The sequence below is a fragment of the Rhodnius prolixus genome, unplaced genomic scaffold (genome assembly GCF_049639745.1).
Source record: "Rhodnius prolixus isolate KJV_2025 unplaced genomic scaffold, Rpr scaffold_3, whole genome shotgun sequence".
In the NCBI taxonomy this organism is placed as follows: Eukaryota; Metazoa; Arthropoda; class Insecta; order Hemiptera; family Reduviidae; genus Rhodnius; species Rhodnius prolixus.
This window is the reverse complement of record NW_027411603.1, coordinates 17,583,756-17,606,566: the sequence shown is the minus strand read 5'-3', so window position 1 is coordinate 17,606,566 and position 22,811 is coordinate 17,583,756. Positions and strand designations below refer to the sequence as shown.

At 29.7% G+C, this 22,811-nt stretch overlaps 2 protein-coding genes and 1 long non-coding RNA gene across 4 annotated transcripts; 1 reads left to right on the top strand and 2 right to left on the bottom strand.

Annotated features, from left to right (window-relative positions):
* The first annotated feature begins 1,438 nt into the window (after window positions 1–1,438).
* LOC141453778 (uncharacterized) lies at window positions 1,439–6,008 on the top strand. Its single transcript, XR_012458178.1, has 2 exons — window positions 1,439–1,848; window positions 5,491–6,008. It is a non-coding gene; the product is annotated as an uncharacterized lncRNA (long non-coding RNA).
* Window positions 5,220–16,976, bottom strand: LOC141453777 (uncharacterized). Of its 2 annotated transcripts, XM_074127361.1 has the most exons (5): window positions 16,933–16,976; window positions 9,032–9,114; window positions 7,722–7,856; window positions 7,032–7,364; window positions 5,220–5,852 (listed from the first exon to the last, which is right to left on the bottom strand). In XM_074127361.1, exons 4-5 carry the CDS (start codon window positions 7,262–7,264, stop codon window positions 5,777–5,779), a joined length of 309 nt encoding a protein of 102 aa, XP_073983462.1. In that variant the 5' UTR covers window positions 7,265–7,364; window positions 7,722–7,856; window positions 9,032–9,114; window positions 16,933–16,976; the 3' UTR covers window positions 5,220–5,776. The 2 variants fall into 2 exon arrangements, with proteins under 2 accessions (XP_073983462.1, XP_073983464.1); XM_074127363.1 differs by lacking the exons at window positions 9,032–9,114; window positions 16,933–16,976 and adding an exon at window positions 7,963–9,010.
* Window positions 9,967–22,766, bottom strand: LOC141453772 (uncharacterized). The gene is made up of 4 exons (XM_074127357.1): window positions 22,546–22,766; window positions 21,792–22,371; window positions 19,803–19,980; window positions 9,967–17,180 (listed from the first exon to the last, which is right to left on the bottom strand). The coding sequence occupies exons 1-4, from the start codon at window positions 22,605–22,607 to the stop codon at window positions 17,014–17,016; spliced, it is 987 nt and encodes a 328-aa protein (XP_073983458.1). The 5' UTR covers window positions 22,608–22,766; the 3' UTR covers window positions 9,967–17,013.
* Between the last annotated feature and the right edge of the window lie 45 nt (window positions 22,767–22,811).

Sequence of the window (22,811 nt, the reverse complement as noted above, 5' to 3'; positions counted from 1 at the left end):
ATTTACAAGTTAATAACTTGTTCAAAAGTTCAACTTGTAATAACGTACAGAACCAAAAGTTTTTTTTGTAGAAACTCACACGACATTCTTTACTGCAATTCTTTTGACACAGTTTTTTACATTAGCAGAATTTTTATGGTTATTGAATTTGGTAACAAGCATTTAGGAAGTTAATGGAAAACAAATTGGCCTTTTCTCCCATATTTATATTTTTATTTTTAGATATTTCGTTTTTCTGAGAACACCCTATAAGATATAAGTACAACATAATATCCTTCTTTTTAGTTATCATTTTAATGTTATTGAACGCTTACTCCGCCTGGAAGAGAGAAAAATGGAATAATATCGAATTTAGGAGATTCAAAGTACAAGTACCTATTAGGTGACGCGGATGGATGCTATTAGTAAATCTACTTTACCATCAATTTCTCATATTAAAAATTAATGAAAAGCTAAGGCCTAGATCGGGAATGAAACCCTGTACCATAATACATTTTAGGTTGTAGGCCTCGCCTCAAATTGCTCGTCTAAGAAGATGGCGTATTTAAGTGGACATAATTATCCACATTTATTATGCACAATTTAATTGATATTCTTACGCCTTTTGCAGAGTTAAATAGTTAGTATTGGAGTAAAAAGAAGAAATTTGTTTGAACATAAACCACAAACTTAATAAAGGGGATGGATATCCTGTAAAATTTCTTTTTCTGATTGTTTTAAATAAAATGTTACGGATGTAGGAATACAAAGTGGAGATATAATCATAAGAGGGTTAGATATCTTCTATTTAAAAGAGAATAGGGTTTTAAGGACTTCTCTTTAAAATGCCATTATTATTGTATTTAGTGGACTGGCTTGCCAATTGTTATTCTATCCAAATTTAATGAAAATAGGCTAATCGGAAGTGCCTCTTTACTCATTAGATTACAGATTTTCCCGCAAGCTCCTGCGATTTTGTTTAAAATTTATATATTGATTACAAACACATAAATATACAACTTTTACAAGAAATATTTTGTCCGTAAATTTTATTAAAGGTACTTCTGTGAGAAGGTGTGGACAAAAAGATACTTTCTAAAGTGGTAAGAATTAAATGTGACTTAAACGTTCAGAGTATTAAGAAAATTTGTGATTAGAACTTAGAGAAAAAATGGTAAGAGAAAATCTTGTGAGTGTTCACAACAGATTTTCTACTCCTTTTTTATTATTTTTAAAATCTCTATCTTCAAACAATTAATACTCTTTGAAATCACTGCTATAAAATAACAAGGACAACAACAATTTTTAAAAATACCGATTTTTGCTCATTTTCAGAAACTTTTTTCTTAAAATCTATTAGATCTGGTTTGTTGTAAAGAAATTTTAACTTTTATAGAAAAAAAGAAAAAAAAATAGTTAAAGTTGGGTGTTTTTCAACATTACGCTTTTTCGTGCAGTTTTTGACGATCAACGCTTAGACAACTGCCCTACCGGACAGTTTTAAAAACGATAGGAGCAGCGGAATGCATTAGATTAGTTTATTCACACCATCAACAAAGTGTAATGCCTCACTTGTGGGTGAAATCTTGTAAGATAAGTGGGATAGGACTGAATGAAATTGTAGGTGGGGTAGATGAGACGGGCCATACCGCACCGATATAATAGCTTGGTACTGCAGCTTCCCATCAAGTATCCAAGTACGTTAAAACCAAGTGTTCCTTTAATCATTCCCCAGGTAGAGACATGGTAAATCTTCAAGATAATCCTGTATTTTCTGTTCTCACTATTTCAATACTTCTATTTATTTTTTTTAAATTCTGCCTTGGAGATTTAGTCGTAGTGGAAGCAGAACAAACTTATCTTTGAAAGGTATGAATTACTCTTTCATTACACTATTGTTTTTTCTAATTTAACTTCAATGCATTTTAATAAATACCCTAAGCTTTCTTTTTCTAAGAAGATAGTAAGGATAAGAAAAAGTAAAAAAAATCTGGCCAGAACACTCACACAACTTGTTCTTACTGAATTTCTCAGGGTTCTAACTTTTACAGTTTCTTCATACTCCGAATTTATAAAATTATGATTACCGTTACAATTAAAATTCAATTTTGTGCAAAATTAATAATTTTTTAAGAAGTGTTAGGCATATACTTCATATTATTTAGATGATGGTTTCACAGTGGTAAGCTGGGGTAATTTTTGACAAAACTGGAATTAAAAAACTTTCAGCAAATCAGCCATTGCGACAGGAATCTTATAAAACCAAATTATTTTTGTATATTTATAATATTAACACTTTGAACTCTTAATAAAAAATAAAAAAAATTAAGAAGTTCACAAAACTCACTCTTATTGTAATGTTTATGAGAATCTTACGATACTTTGTTTATGAGAATCTTACGATACTTTATCACTTGAACCATTAAAAATCAATCATCCCCTACATACTTTATTTAAATCTGGCAGATCATCAATTCCATTCTTTTGAAAACATTATAGAGGCATAGAAAAACTCGAAAATTTAAAAAGTAGATTATTTTTTGTTCTTCCATCCAAAGATTAACCTAAGTATTAAATATTTCTCTCTGATTAGGTGATAAATTTAATTTCAAGCCTCTGTTTCTTTACTGTCAAATTTTCGTGCTTTTCTACTCTCAGGTGAAGAGAAAGGCAAATGATTTCACTACCCTATTTCTTGTATTTTCAATTAAACTAAAATTTTTACAATCTGATTCAACAGCAATGCTTCTTTGCTACACAGAGAAAAGCAAATTTTAGTAAGTAAACAAAAAACAATATCAATAAATTTATTTCCATCCATACCAAAGTCACTATTTTTCACTTTGCCGAACTCGCACAGAAGTCTCGAGCATATCTTTTCCAGAAACAATAAGCCAGCTTCTAATGTAATTTTATCTGCTTTCGGATGTCCATCCACCTTCAAAGTTTGGTCTATGTTCAAACAAAAATTCGAAAGAATGGGGCTAGTGAAACAATAAACGATATAATCAGCGGCGCGGATCTAATAGTATAACTATTCAACATCGTTGAAAAAAGAGATTTAAAAAATGAAGCTCTTCTAAATCTAAAATGTAACTTTTTTTTTTTTTTTTAAAAAAAAAAAACCTTCGTTGGGAAAATTCATGTTTCAAAAATAACATGACTCATTTTGCTAATTTTTCGCTTTAAACTTATTCTATACTTTTATTTTAATAATAATTGTTACACGGGATCAAATTATTAAAAAGAACTGTATATTTCTGCTTTTAAATATTTGCTGTGTTCTAATAGAGCTGTAAAAATAAATGTGAAAGTTTTATTCTTGAAAGTTCATGGTATTTTTAACAACAAGAAGTGGACAAAAAAAAATAATAAAAGCTATAGGAGCTTATTGTGGTTGGTTACTGTTCAAAGAACTTTCACTTCATAAGGTTTGAACTTTCTCTCTTAACTGTCACACTTTCTTGTATGACTGTGTAAATCAATAGATGAACCCTGGAAATCATATTGTTGGCTCTGTTTGTATGTACATCCACCTCTTTAATGAAAATAAGTTTTTCAGTAACAGAAACTTCCTCTAGAAGGAGTTTGACGTGTTAAAACATTTCATTGCTGTAAAATTAAAACTGTCCGTTAGGACAGTTGAATAAGGGTTGATAGTTTATTTAAGCTTATAATTGTCATTTGGAAGATGGTTGATTGTAGAATGATTAAATATTAGAAACTTGAGGGAATTTATGTTATGATTTCTAGAGTGAAACTCTTCTCTGAAAAAGAATTCAAGTTTGAACCCACATGAATGTCCTAAGGAATGATATGTTTAATTCGGCAATGTAATTTTTTAGGTGTCCATCCTATTGAACCCTTGATAGTAATTGCTTCTTAATCGTACATATCTCAAAAATATAAATAAATAGGCGAACATTTCATAAAATAAATTCTTGATGTATTATGTTCAGCGAATGTTTGTTAGCAGCAGTGATGAATGAAGCATTGATATAATTTGTTTATATTAAAAAAGAATTATAAATATTACTTCTCTCTTGCTTTAAGAGTAAATATTATATTCGTGGGATCACATAAAAAATAACTTCAAACCTGTTATAGATACTTTGACGTCTCCTGATAATGAAGTCTTCAACACACTAAGTTTTGTAACTTTTTTATGAAAGACAATAAAAATTTTTAAAATGCAAAATTTCGTTGATTTTTGTATTTATGGCGCGTCAACATCTGTGTTTTATTGGTTCCCGGAGCTTGTTTCAGTACACTTCCGCCTCCGAACAGTGTTCTCTCGTTACAGACAACACTGTCCATCACCGGACAGTCAGCTGTAAGAAGCTCCTAGGAAGAGAACATATAAGGGATAGCAGCTGCATTCGAACCCGGGACCTCTGTGTAGAAATCCAATACGCTAACCGCATTGCTAATCCCTTCCTTATTTCATTGATATGACCAGAAATTTTATCTGACAGTTTGTTTTATTAAATTCTGGCCAATTTCGGATTTTGTTCACCATTAAGAGATATGTTCCTCAGGTTGGTTAGGATCGTCAGCGATTATTAAAATGTCAGATTCAAATAACAGTTTTATACTCTCTTACCAACATATTTAAAAAAAAGAAGAAGAAATTTGATCTAAAATAAATAAATAAATAAATTGTTAGATTAGGCTCATTATGAATTCAATGTTAAACTAACTGAGGAAAAGTAAGGACTGCGAGGATAAAGCAAACCTTGTAGGAAGAATTGGATTTAATAATTTGTAAAAATAAAAAGATATTGTCTCAGTACTTTTTTACTGCACAATGATGTCTACAAACATAATCTATGCCATAAACTATTGTAAATTAATTTCAATATAATTTAAGACAAAATTTAAAAATCCCTTAATTCTTCTAGTCCTTTACGTTTTCTTTAAATTTTCCTTGGGTCCAGAGTGCTGGAGAATATATATATCGTTTTTCAAAATATGTATATATATTCAAATACTTGAGAGGTTTCGAAATCTGAGGCTTTTAAGTGCTCTGGGCTGGTAGTTGAACTTGGGAATAGTATCTGATAAGTGACAGTAGATTACCACCAACCTAATTATGCTAAATATGTTTAAAATCCTTTTTCTTCGTTATCAGACTTCACAGGTTGTTTTACTTAATGGTCTTCTTTTTCTAAAGACCGACTTTCTATTTATCAATAAAGAATAATGAATTATACTGAAAGTAACGGATATTAACTAAGGCATTAGAAGTAATTTTTTTATTAAAAAAAGATTTATTTGACATTTCACAACACACAATTATTGCATGAAAAACAACAGTGAATTTCTTTAAATAGCAAATCACAAAGATCGTCAATTTAATTAAACAATCAATATCAATAAGACCAGTTTTACACCAAACAGTATTTGTAAATAATACATATATACCTAATTGTTTAAATAAATATGTTATTTAAACCAATAATTTTTGCGCCACGTTAAACTTGATATATTTCATATAATCTTTTTTTTCAGATAAAGAAGATTTGTTTAATAAGAAAAAAGTTAATTCATCAAGGGTAAAAGGATCTATAAAACCATTCCCCAGACTTGTCACCATTCTCTTGTCAAATAAATGAATCATGTGACGTAATAAAATTTAAAAAAAATAAATAAATACGGCCTGTAATACTTTAATTAATTACTACAAATCCTTACTGTCAATAACGGATGATTTATTCCAAATATATAAAATGACATCTTATCAGTTAACGATTAAAGGTGGAAATAATGAAAAAGAAAAAAGAGCCCAATGAAGTCTTCAAGAGCCCAATGATTCTACATGATGATTTTTTCTGAAAATATTCATCAGTAAGCTGGTAATTCTATTTCTTGGCCTAGAAACAGAAATTATAAAAAACTGAAAACTTCACTACGATTTTCATTTTCAGAATACACATCTGTCTGAAATGCTTTAGTAAATATATTTATTCAAAAAATGTAAATACCAATTCAACAATAAAGTCTTGAACAACTCTGTGTGCTCCTTTAAACCTAAATTATTATTTGCTGCATAAATTCACTAAATTTCACGACTTTCATGTTTATTACTATTTCAATAATCGACATTGCAAATGACAAAATAACAGATGAGCCACAAAAAATTAATGGCATAATAACATCAATAGCATATCAAACAGTAATAGTGAAAGCAGACCTTTCTTACACAGGCAAAGAAAGATGGCATAATATATTTTTTAAATAAAATAATACTTTCTTCTCGTACAAGTATTCACACGTTTCTTTACCTAGCAAAAATTTTGACGTTACGAATCCTTAACTCACACAGTTGCAGTAAAATTGTATGACTCTTGCCATTTACCTGTCGAAATTAAGTAACACTTCTCTTCAGTTAGTTATTTATTATATCAAATATACTTTCCTTTTTATTTCATTAGCAACCTCAACAATGATTATATCGTTCAAAAAAAATAAATAAAAAATAAAAAAATCGGGTTTTTCGAATTTATTTTTTAGAATGATTGCAATACATTATTATTATAAATGTTTGGATCCAAAAGTTTTTTTTTTCTTTCTAAAGTTGTGAGATTTCAGAATCAACTGCAAAAAATTATTTTCTGTATAAAAAATGTTTTTCTAATAATCAATCTCTACTTACTTTCTTAGATGCTCACTTCAACACATTCTTTCAAATATCATATTAATTCTTTAAATTATATTTATTTAGGCAGTGTCAGATTATAATTAAAACTTGAAAATTATAAAAATTATTATAATCCAAACACAAATTAAAAAGCAGAAGTATACTCTCGTGTTCTTATTTCTCTTAACAGGGAATTGATGACGATCATCAAATTTATTTGAATATGGTGTAATGATCAATAATAAAATCCAATCCCAAAAGGAACATCACTTCTACATTACTGAAAACCTGTTAACTTATACACAAACAAACCATCTCTTCAGTAATAATACCGTTCCGCTTTCATTTGCCTGTGTGCCTTTTAATATTTAAAAATGCATGTTCTTTGAAATAAAAGTAAATAATGCTTTACCTGGAAACTTTAGGTTTTACTTCACCGTCGAAAAGGTCAGTCGGTGCAAGTGAAAACAATGCCTCTGCAGGGGCAACCAAAAGAGTAATATCGTTCATCATTAATCTGAGATTATCCGTACCGTTTTGCCTCTGATCATAAAGCACTTGCTCCACTTCCTCTGGCAGCTCACTTGGAGCTGAAATCGTACCGACCACAAGGGCTACCAAAATCAACAAGCCAAACGCTGACATTTAAGTGTACACTTACAGACTTCTCTTCAAACCTATATACACAGTACTGTAACGGGACTGGCGAACCGGTCATTTCAGGGCGTTGACGTCCTAACTTCTTCTAAAGAATTTATTGAAAACTTTTAAAGTAATAATAATAATGATAATGATAATAATAATTACAAAAAATAAAATCAATAATTGTGTTTCACCATCTTGTTTCAGTAACTATCAAATTTTCTAGAAAATACAGCGAAAAGTAGTAAAGTAAAAAATGTGATGAAAAAAATCGAGAAAATTTCCAGAACAGTTACTTGCCATACTTTTCCTAAAACATATGTCTATACAAGCTTACCTAGTATTATTTCACTCATTAAAAGCTTTTAAAAACAATGGCCATTTTGGGAGTTCCACTATCACATTAAGTCATCGGTAACAAAAAACTGGTTAGTTAGAAGTTCAAAAATTATAGAATTACCACAATTATTGTAGAGATGTCATAATTTCTTCAAACTTGAAATTCTCTTCAACTTCAACTGTACCTTATTAAGAGAGAGTAGGCAGAATATCTGTAAAATATTTCTACAGCGGCAGTATTTCTCGTACGGTATACCTGGAAAAATATTTAACCAAAATTGGTAAGTATTGCTAGTTCCAATACTAGATATTATTAAAAAAATAACTATTATTAACTGATACGTAGTAGGTAGGCAACATACTTATTTTGCAGTTGGCGTCATTTCCGTAAAAATCTGAACGGTAAACATATTCATTAAAAGCACGCTTCCTGTTTAGGGATATTTCCCTACAACGTTCTTGTGAATCCCAAATTGAACAAACTTTTGGGCTTCCGACAATTTTTTGTTATTGAGATTCTTGTTATACCCGTCACTAACACAGAGTGAGAGACCGGGTGAATAATGAGAAAGAGGGATCTCTCACTGTCCCATTCTTCGTACCGCAGCGACATCAAATCAAAGTCTACCTTAACTAACCAAAAATAATTTAAAAATATGGTTTAAAAACTCCCACTATAATTTACTAACCTCAAGTAGTAAACACCCACACTAGATCAACGTTTGCCGTTCAATTGGGTAGAATACTTTAGTTATAAATAGCTATTATTAAAATAAAAATAAATAGAATAAAATGAACAACAGACTATTTAATACTTGGCTTTGTTATTCTGAGTGTACTAAAAGTGATACTTGTGAGAGAAAAGTCAATGGGTCTCTTACGATCCTTGGAGGAAGAAGTGTTCCGTGAATACATTAATGACTATGCTAGAAATGGATATTGTATTTTAGTGGCTGTGTTTCAATGATGAGTGATGTTTAATGTATAGCCAAATAAGTTACCAAACATTCTGACTTAGTAATAAACCATTTTTTTGGAAATGAGTTTTTATGAATCTATCGCCGGCATATTTCTCACACTAGCTCACAGCTTGACAATATATCGGAGGGTTATCAGTGGACAACTGCTCCACTCTTGTGCTCATCTTTTTCCTTCATCACATTTACTAGATGCTAATTTAGCAATAGTAAATTTTCAAAAAAAAAGTCTTTAATAATTTTTTTTTTGCGATTCCGTAGAATCGTAGTATTCATTTTATTTTTAACTTTGTTAATAAGTGACCCTGCCTGGACTTTGTCAGTATTAAAATGGCTCTCCGAATATTAAAATATGGTGCGAACTACAATATCACCCAATTTATTCTTACTACTGCTCTTAAGGTTCTAATTCACAAATTTTATTTAAATTCCGAACCTTAGTGTTAATACTTACTGACTGGTAAAAGTTCGTAAAACAGTACACTACACTGACTTGTAACCTTAAATAGAAGAAGCCCACCCTTCCCCGAAACTGCCCTGAAACATATTTTTATAGAACATTGATTAAAGTAAAAATTATAAATCTATGCATACTTAATGTATATACGAATTTTACACAACATCGTAGGAACCATTTTCGAAAAAATCTCAAAAATGTGTACAAGTCTGTTAAAAAGGAACTTCCGCTTGAGTAGTTTTTTTTTAAACAGAATTTTTTTCTGTTTTACACATCACCCAAGAGATAGGACCGTAAAAGAAGTTAGGAGATAGAACATTATGCAAAAAGGGCTAGTTACAGTTAATATATACACCCACTCACTCTCTCTCTCTCTCTCCCAGAAGTACTGTAAATCGAAATTTCCGTGAAAAATGTTTCGAAAAAAGCTATAGATTTATATTTTTTAACCTCTATTAATTTTTTAAATGAAGAAGAAGTAGGATCTGTTTTCTTGAAATAAACAGTGAATTTGATACTTCCGTTTGACAGATTTTTACTAAAACCTTATTGTAGCATCCTCTGTTGTCATCCAATGGAAATATTAAATTTAATTTTCTGCTACTTTTCGTTTTGAGAAGCGGTGGATACTATACGTACAAATATATAGGGTGAACACAAAGGAGAGGTCGAAAATTCGGAAGGTGATTCACAGCTTAAATGCTATTCACTTTGGCCCAATTCTCAATAGTGTCCCAAGATATTTGCATTTTTAAATTTTTCCATCAATATTCGCATTTTCCACCATAACAACGGTCGTAACTTTTAAATCCGTTAACCTATATTGCACCGAAAAAAGCTATGGGTGCCAATAACCTCAGATACTAATGCGCATTAAATAAATAAATTAAAAAAACACATTTTCCGTTCTCACGTGACGTAAAAACGGATAATTCTAGTAAAAAAAAAAAACGACTATAAAGTCTATAATAGATTATAGAGAGTTCCGAGAACTGGCCAGTGTTCTTTATAATTTTTTTCTTTATTATTTGCCGAACACTGTTTTAATACTTCTTAAACAGAGGTCCTTCAAAGAATTGGAATGTCTACCCTAGTATAGATTTTATTCACTATGTGAAGGTTTTAAACTATCCTACAGCAGAAAAATGAAGTGTCCCGCGGACTGTTAGTGGAAGTTATGGTTCTGTTACTGCTATCTCTTTAAACTTATTTAGGTTTGTTGAAACAACCGAGTAAAAATTAGATTTAGGTTTGTATCCTATATAAGAAACACAAAACTCTCATTGCACTTGCTCCTTAGTCAACAAGTCGAGATTATGTTGGAACAAATCTAATTCAACCTCCTACTTGTGGTATCTACGACTACAAACAAATTTTCTCATTTAATAGAGTCAGTAAAATCGTCAAGGATGCTGGCTCATGTTCCTAAGGAATCAGCACATAACTAATTTCTGACCAGTCTATCTTTTAGTTTTCATTTACTTTCTGGATCGTCAGCTTTCTTTTTCCATCCTCATTCTCCTTCATCTTTCAGTAATTGTAGTGTGGGACACATTTAGTTAGCATATTTAGAATAAATACATAACCGAATCAAAGAAAAGACAAGCTCTTAACTTTTGTTAGACGGCACAGCAGTAATTAGATTGCACGATAATGGGTCAGTGCTGCTATCGAGGTACTGGTGTGAGCTTTTTAAATTCATTTACATATTGAATTTTTGGTATGTACTTTAGCATTTCTTGATCCACTTAATTCCCTCCAACCTGGTTAGAAGTTCAATTTTATCATTTTAATATCGCTTTAGAAATAAGTTATCCATTGATATATACAGGGTGATCCATTTTAAACGCACCAATAACTTTTTAGGAATGCGGAATTTCGGAAAAACTCACGAAGTAAACTATATGTTTTTACTCCGAGAGTAAATTTTGCACAAATTATGAGAATTAATTACCTTCTGCTTGGAGTTGAATCTATATGCGTAATCTGCTTTCCTCTGCACATGTTTCCTCGAAAAGAGGCAGATGATAACGGCTAAAGTGAACGCACTTTTATTAATAGTAGCCTTAAAGTAGCCCACCCATTCGATCAACAACATCTCTTGAATCGATTACATTTAAAAACATTAGATAACTAATTAATCAATAAAATGAAGTATGGTAATAAAACACAATATTCTTGTTTTTTTAAATAATAGTAGTTTCAAAAACAAAAGAATCAATGTTTATGGTTAACATTGGAATTTTATTATGTGAAAAAATATTCAAACATACAGAAAAAATTCTAATTTAACTTTAAACATCAAGAATGAAACAAAATTCCAAACATTTTTTTTAATACAACCAATATCATGAAGAGTACAGATTATCCAATGTGATTTAACAAAAATAATAGATATAAAAAAATAATTATAAATAATAAATTACAACTATATAACTAAAATAGAGCAAAGTTAGTTTGAGTAACAATAATTAAGTTTATAAAAATCAAAACATTTTTAACAAATATCTAGGATTACTTTAACACCAATTTTTCAGAGATCTTTATATATTTTCATCTTATTTCATATTTTCATAAACAATTCAATAAATAATTAAAAATAAAAATATATAATTTATAAATATGGGTGTTGCAAACAACGTAGCACAGATAAAGGCGTTTCTCAATAACTAACTAAGATTGTAAAATTCTATAAACAAATAAAATATAAATTCTGTTCTTTCTCCCAAATCTGAATTCCTCAACAAGTTTTACTAATATAAGATTACATCCATTTAGGAAAATTGAACTACTTTGAATGATAAGATAAGGTCGAAAATGTTCACATGCCACGATTAATAGACATCGAACTTTCAAATTTGTAACATTTCGAGGTGTTGGATCTCCTTAGTAGTAAATATTGCTCAAATGATGGGTAAATATTTTACTTAAATGTCGGGTTCACTTTATACGATACCTTCATTCATTACATATAATGCGTAATATTATAATGAAACTATAAAAGAATAAATTTGTTCTTAACTCAATAATACGTCAAATCATCAGATACTAAATAATAACCTTAGAATTGTTTATGTTATTCATTTTATTTTCATAATTTTTTTTATCATCTAATTTTAAGAAAACCATAGGTTTTATAAAAACCAATAAAATTATGTACAAGTAAAAATGTAAACATATACCGAGAGTTGAGAAGACCCGACTATAGATACCAACTCACAAAACAAAGTGCTTACTAAGATCTAGTTAGTGTACTTTTCATTAATACAAAGTAAAAAAAACCATCACACATTTTTTGCAATTTTAGGTTTAGACCTGGTTATACCTAGACAGAACGTCAAATGGTAAAAAAGTAAAGGTAAATTAAAAAATTAGGTCTATAAAAAGCAAACTAATACAGTTTTACTAAATTTAGCTGCATTGTGAAAATTATGAATGATTTCAAACTTGGATGATAAAGTCAAACTATATCTTACATATGTAACTTAATCAAGTTCAATGTAACATGCAAATTTTACCTTTGAAGTTTTTATTATTATCCATGCTTAGTGTAATTACTGTCGCTTATTTCATCTAACATTGCTTAGCTATCCACAATAATTACTGCCAATTGTAAATATGCTTTATCCCAGTTGATATTCTTTTATATCTAATATTATCTTATATTTAAGTCCACGCTCTGTTTGTTTATCTTATTTTGGAGATTACTATCAGTCTCATATAGACAGAAGAGGGCAATACTTTCCCATATAAACATATAAATGATAAAGAAAATTATAATTTTACTTTAATTTAGGTTTTGGCAAGGCTCATCACAAATAAAACAGCTCCAAATCTAGCACAAATAGAAATGATTCTAATTTGCCGACATCAACTTTTTTTAATCAGTAATTATTTGAATGATTTTAAGAACGTCAAGGGCTGATAAAAAGACAAGCAGAACTGCTTAATGCAAAAGAAAATCAAAACTAAGGAGAAAAGCAATTAGCAAATGAACAATAAGTGAATACAAAGGAAAAATAAAAATGAAATATCAATATGACACTTGATAAGTACTTGAGTTTCATTCAACGGGAAATCACACAAAAGGATTCTCCCTTTTAATTACAGGAATTAAAGTTCAAATATGTTATAAAGCTCTCAGAAATAGCACACAAAATTAAATATGTTTATGAAGATGAAACATTCAGAAATATTCTTTTGGTTACTATTGCGATAAACACTAGCTGTACAACAGCCTTTAGATTTCAGAGGTGAAAAAACGAAAAATTTAAAAGAGATTTCTAAGAATTTAACAATCCCAATCGTTAAAAAAATCACAATTATTAAACAGAAAGCTTTTTTCAAAAATATTTTGTGACAGCTGGAACACGTGTACAACTCATTCACAACATAAAATAAGAAAAACAAAAATATGTACATAAACAAAACGCAGGTAACATAAAAAACTTTCTGAACAGAAAATAAATATTATGCATAGAGGAAACTAAAGAGTATTAACTGAAATCAGATCATTTGTTTAAAAACTAAAGAACATTTAACTTTATAGTTCCTTCGACGAAAACAGTCTTAAATAGGATTAATGTTTTATAACATATTTTAACTTTTTTTAAGTTGTAATAAAATTGTAAATATAACCATAACTAAATCTGGCCCACTATTTTTATTATTATTAAAATAACATTGAGAACATACTTGTTTGACTCTTTAGACCGTACTACTCAGTATTATTTAAACAAAAATATCCATAATTTCATTTCGACCGCAGTAGAAGAAAAAAAAAAGTATTAAGAATATTAAAGCGACGTACATTTTAAGTTTGTCCATTTCACATTTTTGTGCTCTTTATAGCACACGTCTCTCACACATCTTTCTTAACCACTGCACAGTAAATTAATTTTTAATTTCTAGAGGCTTCTATTCTATGTCATCACGAATAGATAGGGACTTTTGTGTACATGACATTTGTACTTAGAAGTGGTTAAAGACTAAGTTGGATTTCATAATGCACACTTCACAACAGAGCTAAGTAATGATAAAACAAGTCACAAAAGAAACACATACATAAAACATATGGTTGCCAATGCTTTTGTGTACTAAACTGCAGTGTATAAAACGGCAACACATTTTTTTGCAGACCTTGTTGCATTTCTAGAAAGAGAAAACTGAAGATGTGCAGATTCTATCAAAATTATAGTTTTCATTTCAAAGAGTGAAATAGAAAGCGAAACCTTTTCATCCATAAAAATAAAACGTAAAAAGATTAATTTATTTATTAATAATTAAAATAACTATTTTGTCAGTTTCTTATAAACGATCAACTTTTCACAAGTAAACAATTTTTGATGTCACCGTGATTCCTAATGTGGATTCTTATAGATTCAAATAAAATTATTAATGATTTTTTTTATTTATCATTTGAACATAACAGATAAAGATTAATTTATTATATTATTAATAAAAATACTAATATTTTATTAATTTAAAAATAATATTAACAATATGTTCCATTAAAAACAATTATTTGGTTGGTCACCGCAAATCCGTTTTCATTTATTAATTTATTTTTTGCTAAATCTTGTCCTACTTGATTGTCAATCTGATGTTTGGTAACACTTCTAATGCTTCCTTGGTCTAGTGTTTTAAAGTTCATTTTTCTTCGACATCCGACAACTGATACAGCTAATTTTTGGTATGCTTTTATTTTCTTAAGATTTACCTAACGTTTTGAACTTGTTACACCGGGACTAATAAATCTTACGTTGTTTTGATTTAAAGAATAAAATATGCTTAACTCAAAGGAGAGAACGTAGTTTTCTATCTATTCATCTACTTCTTAAGAAACGTTCTCCACTCAATAGTATTTAGTATAAACACCTTTAGTTGGAAAAATAAATTTTGATTCCTAGATGACATGAATGGTTTAAATCAGCATTAGGAGAGCTAATTAGAGGACCTGTAGAGAACGCTAGGGTAACCGGTAAGTGGGATCCGCAGCATGTTTTCGCATTCCACTAGCAAGCCACACTTCCAAGGATAATACGTCAAAAATATGTTTTTTCTGTCAGCAAATTAATCAACTTGAGACCAATTCCGATTGCGGTTACCAACAATCTTGTTAAATTAAACAAAGTAATATATTTAATAGATAAAACTATCTCCTACTATTATAATACTTATTTATTTTTGAAATACTTTTATTGAAGGAACTTATTTATCTTATTGCGCATTTAAACTGTTCAAAATTAAATAATGTTTAAGTAAAAAGAATTATAAAAGCGATGGTAGTAAAAAATGCTTGGCCCAAATATTACTTACACATTTAACCACTAATTCCAAATTGAGAAACAAAACACTCCAAAACGAAAAATTAAAACATGAAATGAAATTGAAAATGGTTCATTCATGATAAGCATTAAAGGCTGTTTTTAGATTACATCTAAATTAAAATTTATTTCAAAAGAGATAAATGCAAGATGGCGTCAGTGAAAAAGTAAAATCTTGTATTAAAAAAGTGAAACGATTACGATTTCGCAAAAAACACAAACACTAATTAAAGTAAATATATTTCTGTGAAGATCAATAACTTCTTATATGAATATAGTCATTACAATTTACACTACATAAAAACAATGAAAAATTGCTGAATATCTTTGATTTTAACCGTCTTAGCACACATGTTTACTGTATTCGTTTACTATCACATGTTTCCGTGCTTGACAGAAATATGGTCAAATCGAAATCTCTTCATCAAACTGACCAATCTACCTCTAACATGGATGAAAGTTCGAAACTAGTTAGAGAAACAAAAAACATGCTACAACAGATAAAATCAAAGAAATTACGAACCAAAACTATAATTAATAATATTTCCGATGGGATTTTTTTATTTCAAAATTAATGAATTATGTTATCTAGATATACGGTGAATTAAATATAAACTCCTCTCAACTTTCTACAAATTGTTAGTTGCCTTGCTTTTTTAATTTATTCGCATTTTAAACAAATCGAACCGTCACTTAATTTATAGTAAAATCTTCAAAAACGTAAATAGATTTCAAAGCATAAAAAAAACAAAAACAAAACAAAACAAAAAATGCAAACTAGAAAATAACCTTTCTACCAACCGAGGATTTATATTTTTAGTTAAAATTTAGGTATTAAATGTATACAATATGACGCGGTAGAAAATCAAGAACTACTATTTAAATTAACCCGATGCAAATTAACTTGCTACTTCCTTAGTAGCTTGCAGTGGGCTGTTTAACAGAATAAGATAGACCAAAAAGTTCATATCCAACTTTTTGTCAATTTAGACTCAACAACAACTGAGGTCATTGGTGATAAATATTCCATTAATAAAGGGGATCCGAAAATCGCACACTGGCCCTGATTTATTAACAAACAAACAAAAAAGCCATTTCTTCGCACATAGTTCTTGTACTAAAAAATACGAAATACACAGTACATTACAAAATATAATCGCCAGAAACAGTTTGAAGCAAATTCTTGCCTCTGTGAAGATACTGTCGCCATGTCTTTATTTGGCCAGATTGCTAACTTTTCTGAGGAATTTTAATTGTAATATTTGATTCGTCTAATGAAAGAATACAAAGAAAAAAAAATCTATTTTAAAGAGTTTTCACGAAAACTTATATGACTACGCGAACAGAAAGAAAAGGAAAGAGAGAGAAAAACAATAAGAAAACTTAAAAGCTGTTTCATTCTTGCCAATTTTATTTCCCCATCGTAATGTGCGAAGGTAGCCGGCAATCGGTTAAAAGATATTAGTATATTTTGGTAAACCTATTCAACTAATTTTATCGTTACATTAAATTTATCTTATGGCAAATAAAGTAGTAATCTAAGTGAAAATTAGCTGAAAAAAGTGCACTTGCCTTCTTTATAAATGTCAAAATTTATAACCCTTCTCCAAAAAGACATGACCTTGAAATGGAAGAGAAGGGACTAAGTGATTGCTACGCTGATCTTGAATTAGCATAGCACGCTATGTCATGTAAAATTTGTGCTAGCGGCGTTGGAAATACTTGCCTCCATTCTAATTCTCTCAATGTTTGTTCTCCTTCACTAATTGTCATACTCTGAACTTCTTGGCACACGCTAACTGTTGCCTTCCAAATTGTTTCTAAAATAATTATTTATGTTTATTTTTATTATAAAAATAATAAAACACTTTACACACAACACATTGCTAAACTAATGGACAACTTTAAGGATACTCATATAAACTTTCTAGAATAATATTCAAATTTATGGGAAAATGATATTCCATTTCTGATATAAAAAACTGTCCGGTAGGACAGTTGTTTAAGGGTTGATCGTCAAAAAGTGCACGAAAAAGCGAACGTTGCAAAACGCCCAACTTTGAATTTTTATTTCTCTTTTTGTATAAAAAATAAAATTTTCAAACTTTCTTTATAATATAGGGCGAATCCTCCTTTATATCTGTAATTTTTTGCAACAACCCAGATGTTACAGATTTCGAGAAAAAAGTTGTTGAATATGAGCAAAAACGGCATTTTCAAAAATTGGTCTTGTTCTTGTTGTTACCTTTTTTGTAAACAACGTACAGCCTAAACGCGCGAACCGATTTTCATGAATGAGGTGTCATTCGATTCAGAATTTTACGTAGATGTGCCTTTTGGGGGACTCGACGCTGCACATCAAATGGGAGAGGAGTTAGCCCCCGTTATGTAAGGCCCCCTCAAAAATTATTACTAATTACACTGTAAATTTTGGCCCGATGATGATAAAATTTGGTAGGATGATAGGGTTAGGGCTCCCCTACGTGACATTAATGCGGCGATCAGCTCCTACACTTGTTAAGGGAAAGTATAGCAATCGTTTCAAATTATCGACACTTGAACCGATTTTTATGAATGAAGTGTCATTCGAATCGAAATTTTGTATAGATTTGCACTTTAAAAGTCTCGACGCTATGCCTCATGAGGAGGGGAGTTTGCCCCACCCAAATAAGGCCCTTTCTAAAACTATTAATACTAATATTTCTATAACGCTTTGTCCGATTTTGATAAAATTTAGCAGGAAGAAGTGGTTAAAGCTCCTCTACGTGGCTGTGAAGTGCCATGATACTCTTACACCTACTAAGAGAAAGTATTGCAATCGTTAAAATTATCAATGAGTGAACCGATTTACACTAATGAATTGTCGTTCGATTCAAAATCTTTGCCTCTTTGCCTTTTAGGGAGCAGTACTGTAATTGCAGTTTATTTTTCTTACTCCTCTTAAAAGGAAGTACTGAAATCGCAGTTTAATTTTGTTATTTACATACAAATAACTTCCTATTTTATTCAAAACGTTTTCTCAAAAAAAAAAAATTGTTATTGAGGATGGTTTGGGCACCACAACTATAATCATTCTTTAAAAAGATCTCTCCAGTAGTAGATACGGTTCCGACTTAACACCTTATCAGGTTATAATGATAGAATTGCTTATTCCAAATTTTAAAAAAATCTAATCTGTAAAGCAGATATGTAACTTTGCAGAATAGACAAAAAGGAAAATCTATCCAAAAGGTACAAAAATCTCCTTAACAAAAACTTACAGTTTAAAAAGTTAAGTATAAGGGTTGATTGAACGCCAAAAGGTACACAAATCAGCTAGTACCCAACATTTCATTAGTGCTTCATTGATATTATTTAAGTAATTTTACTGCATTAATTTTCATTCATACTTTTTAAAATTTATTAGATGTCACAGACCCTTATGCTGGCCAGTTCATTCATAATATTTTTTTGTTATAATTTTGATAAAATGTATAATATATCTTCGTAATTAAATAGGTACTTTATTTTAACTCTATTCCAAATTATTCTTCTGATTTATCTTTAATATGCCCTTTATTCTGAGTAGTCAAATGTACATGCATGTTAAAGTAGAAAAAGACTAAGAGTCGGCTACTGTTTAAATTTGAATCCCGGATTTAAAACAATATTTCAGTCTTGAATTCGTCTTACCGAAATATTCGTGAGCACAAATAACACACAGTTAATAACAAGTAGATTATTCAACAATAATTATTCATTTCTCAATTGTAATTTAATTTAGTCCCCCTAATTTTACTTATAGTAAAATACTGGAATAATTAGCTGACCTAAAAATAAGCATATCTTATTTATTTTATATTACATATGTATATACAACATTGTGGGAAGAAAACCTAGATTGAGAATGTAATTGAAGAAAACTATATTATTTACGATAAAGCCAGATTAATTATCATCTATTATTATAAACGCTTGACTACTACATAAAATGACAATTACTTTAATCAAAGAATGAACTTAAACCGACGATTTTTATTTAAAAATAAATAAAATAAACAAAATCATTAATGTACGTTGGTGTAAGCATTTTTTAAAAAAAGTTTTTGAATTTTTTAGCCTCATATTTTTTTTAATTTTTTATAACTTTTTCTTTCTAACCTGTAATTAATAGTTTGATTGATTGATATATATAAAATAGATATTATAGTCAATCTACAGAGCTACTTGAACAAATAATTTGTAGATGAAAATAGCCAGCAAAAGGGTATGTGACATCTAATAAATTTTAAAAAGTATGAATGAAAATTAATGCAGTAAAATTACTTAAATAATATCAATGAAGCACTAATGAAATGTTGGGTACTAGCTGATTTGTGTACCTTTTGGCGTTCAATCAACCCTTTTTAAACTGTAAGTTTTTGTTAAGGAGATACATAACTATATATGCATATACACATTACCTAAATTCTTAAGTGATCTCTGGTAATCAGCAGGATCTAAAGCCGTGAGGGCTTCCACACTAATAATTTCAGCCATTCCTTTGATTCCGTCTAAAAGTGGAAATAATCCAGGACTCGCAACGATTGTTGAACCAGGTCGGATGTGTTCACACACCATAGTAGACAACTTCTGACTGTCCTAAGTTAAAAAAAATTTTTTTTTTTTGCTAATACCTTTATAACATGTCAACATATTTATATTCTTCTCGTATTTATAAAAACCTGTTCCAAATATTTTTCAAAAGAAATTTTTCAACTTTTTTTCAATAAATACTCTTACTGAAATAGATCCAGATACTTCTTTTATCACACATCAGATAAAATTAATAATAGATCCGCTAAGATGGAAACTACATTATATAGAATTTTTAACTTCTTTCTTCTGAAGTTCATTTAAATGATAGGTATACACAAAAAAAATAACCACAATAATTACACAATAAAACAAAACAACAAGCAGACTAAGGATACACAACTATTTTAAAAGCCTATTTACTGAGAAATGCGTTCCTTCTCAATGGATACATTCTTTCACAATTTTTTTTTTTTGTACTTTCTATCTTCTCGCAAAAATTACATATTGGAATAATTTTCAGAATCCCTGAGTACAAATTGTAGAAACTTCAAATTTGAATTTTAAGATGCTTCCGGAGGACGCCAAATAAGGTTCTGGTCAAAATCAGTAAACTTTAAGAACCCCTGCATCGATTTATTATTTTTTTTGAGGATTTTTGCGAATTCGAACCCCTACTTGCTTTAATCTTAGTACATGTGACTGGAAACATTTTCGATAAAATTTTATTACAGACACGAGGGGTTGGTTGGGTAATCTCTCTAAGTGTAACTTTTGTGAAATGCAGCCACTTTAATTTTAATGATAATTAAATATGCAAACAAAACCTTAAATTAGCACTAAATCGGCAGACCGAAGGTTCACTAAAAAATATTTTTTTAGTTTTTAGCATTTTTGAATGGTTTCATAAAACGAACCATTATAATACACCAAGTCAACTGTCTTGTGAATGTAATTGTAACATTCAAGAAAATTCAATAGCATTAACTTCGACGAGAAAGTGTTTTTACCTGAACATGACTTTTCCTGAAAAAATTTACAATAATGTTCTGTTGAATTACTAAATGTAAATAAGCAAAAATTAGATTCTCGAAAATAAAAAACTGAAGCGAGAAAAATAAAAAATATCTATTAACTATTTAGAGTACGTTTAAAACCATGTTGCATGCAGAGGATAATATCATCTAAAACAGTCATTATGAGATGCTTACTAAGTGGCTTAATCTAATTGTGTGGACTTACAAAATCAAACAACTTGCTTAGGACAACTGCAATCATTATAATTACAACTTTACGAATTCATTTATTGTTCATTTCTTCGGGCGATGGTTAACATGCAGTAAAGGGAATTGTACTTTGCTTTCATTTAAATAAATGAAAAAAAAAATTAAGTACTTACTACATATATTCCAAGGAAGTACCTGGTCAAATAAAGTAAATTACTATCATCTGATCACATAAAAAACCATACTACTAAGTTATCAACCTTTTTTCTTTATTATTATTAGAAACGATAGTTTTTAATTTAATAAATCTTTTTCGTTATAATTCATATTACTTTCCCATAACTAGCCCATCTGAAGCTAAAAAGTTAATTACTTGGATTATATATATAATGAATCCGTTTCATAAATAAGTTGGCACTCTTCCAGTTCACATACATCATACAGTCCGTACTCCTTGCAACAAATAAATTAAAAAATATTCCATTTCAATTCGTCACTGACCAACATAGAAGATAATTTTTTCAGTAATGAGTATTAAATTTGTTTGATTGACCAACACCTTCCTACCTTTAATTAAAACATTGTATTTATTTCATTTATAGACAATTATCTTTCAAAAAAATTAGAAGTTATAGAAACGAAATATATTACCAATGATTTACTCTCCAAAATATGGGTCCATATTCTTGCTGGCATATGTGACGTATCTGCCATACACAAAATGCGCTTGTTGTAGTTATTATTATGAGGAACTGTTGTCATACAGCCATCAGGAAAAGTATCTACCAGGACAACAGAATTTTCTCCGCCAAGATATCCCAAATCTGGGTGGCTCTGCATGTACCAGTCGGTAACCGTTGTGCATGTAGAATAGATCCTTTTAGCTATTACTCCTTTCACTGTTTTATTTTCTTTAGTATACTCTTCCAGAGAAATGCCATCGCACCAAGCAGTGATAGTATCAAGTATTACTTTAAAACTGCAATGGAAATCTGCTAAAGGTGAATTAGTTCTTATGGAAGCTTTTTTCTTACACATCGGACAAGACCAATGAAACTTATCAACGATTCTTGCTCGCTTCCAATCCATTGGTTTAAGACCCAAACAGTCAGGATTTACGCACTTCTGAGCTCGCTGAAGCAAACCAATGTCTTTTAGCCAATCAATTAATTCACCATCTTTCCCCTCTTCAAGTAATGGTTTTATTGTCATTTGAAAATAGTCAGTCAACCTAAAAATATTTTTGAATTAATTGTGTTTTCACTAATTAGAAAGAAAAATCTAAGTTAAAACTCCCTTGATCCAAACACTAATATAATAAGAATATACTTAACAAAACAATTTCAAATAGCACAAAATGTACAATTACTTTATTACCATAATTTTATAATATTAATTTACTTACTTGACGCTGGATTTATTGAAGATGGCATTAGATTGTTCACCTTCACCTTTATCTACCTCCATTGCTACACTAATTTTATTAATTGTTGTTAAATAGGTACTATGTTACATAAAACACTCTACTGGTTCACCGCCATTATGGTCACTTCTACTTACTTACTACATGAATGGATGTGGACAAAGAAGAATTCTTTTCAACCAATCAGAAACTTCCTACTGAAAGACATAGGCAACATTCTATTGGTCTACTATTCCCTTCTCCACTCT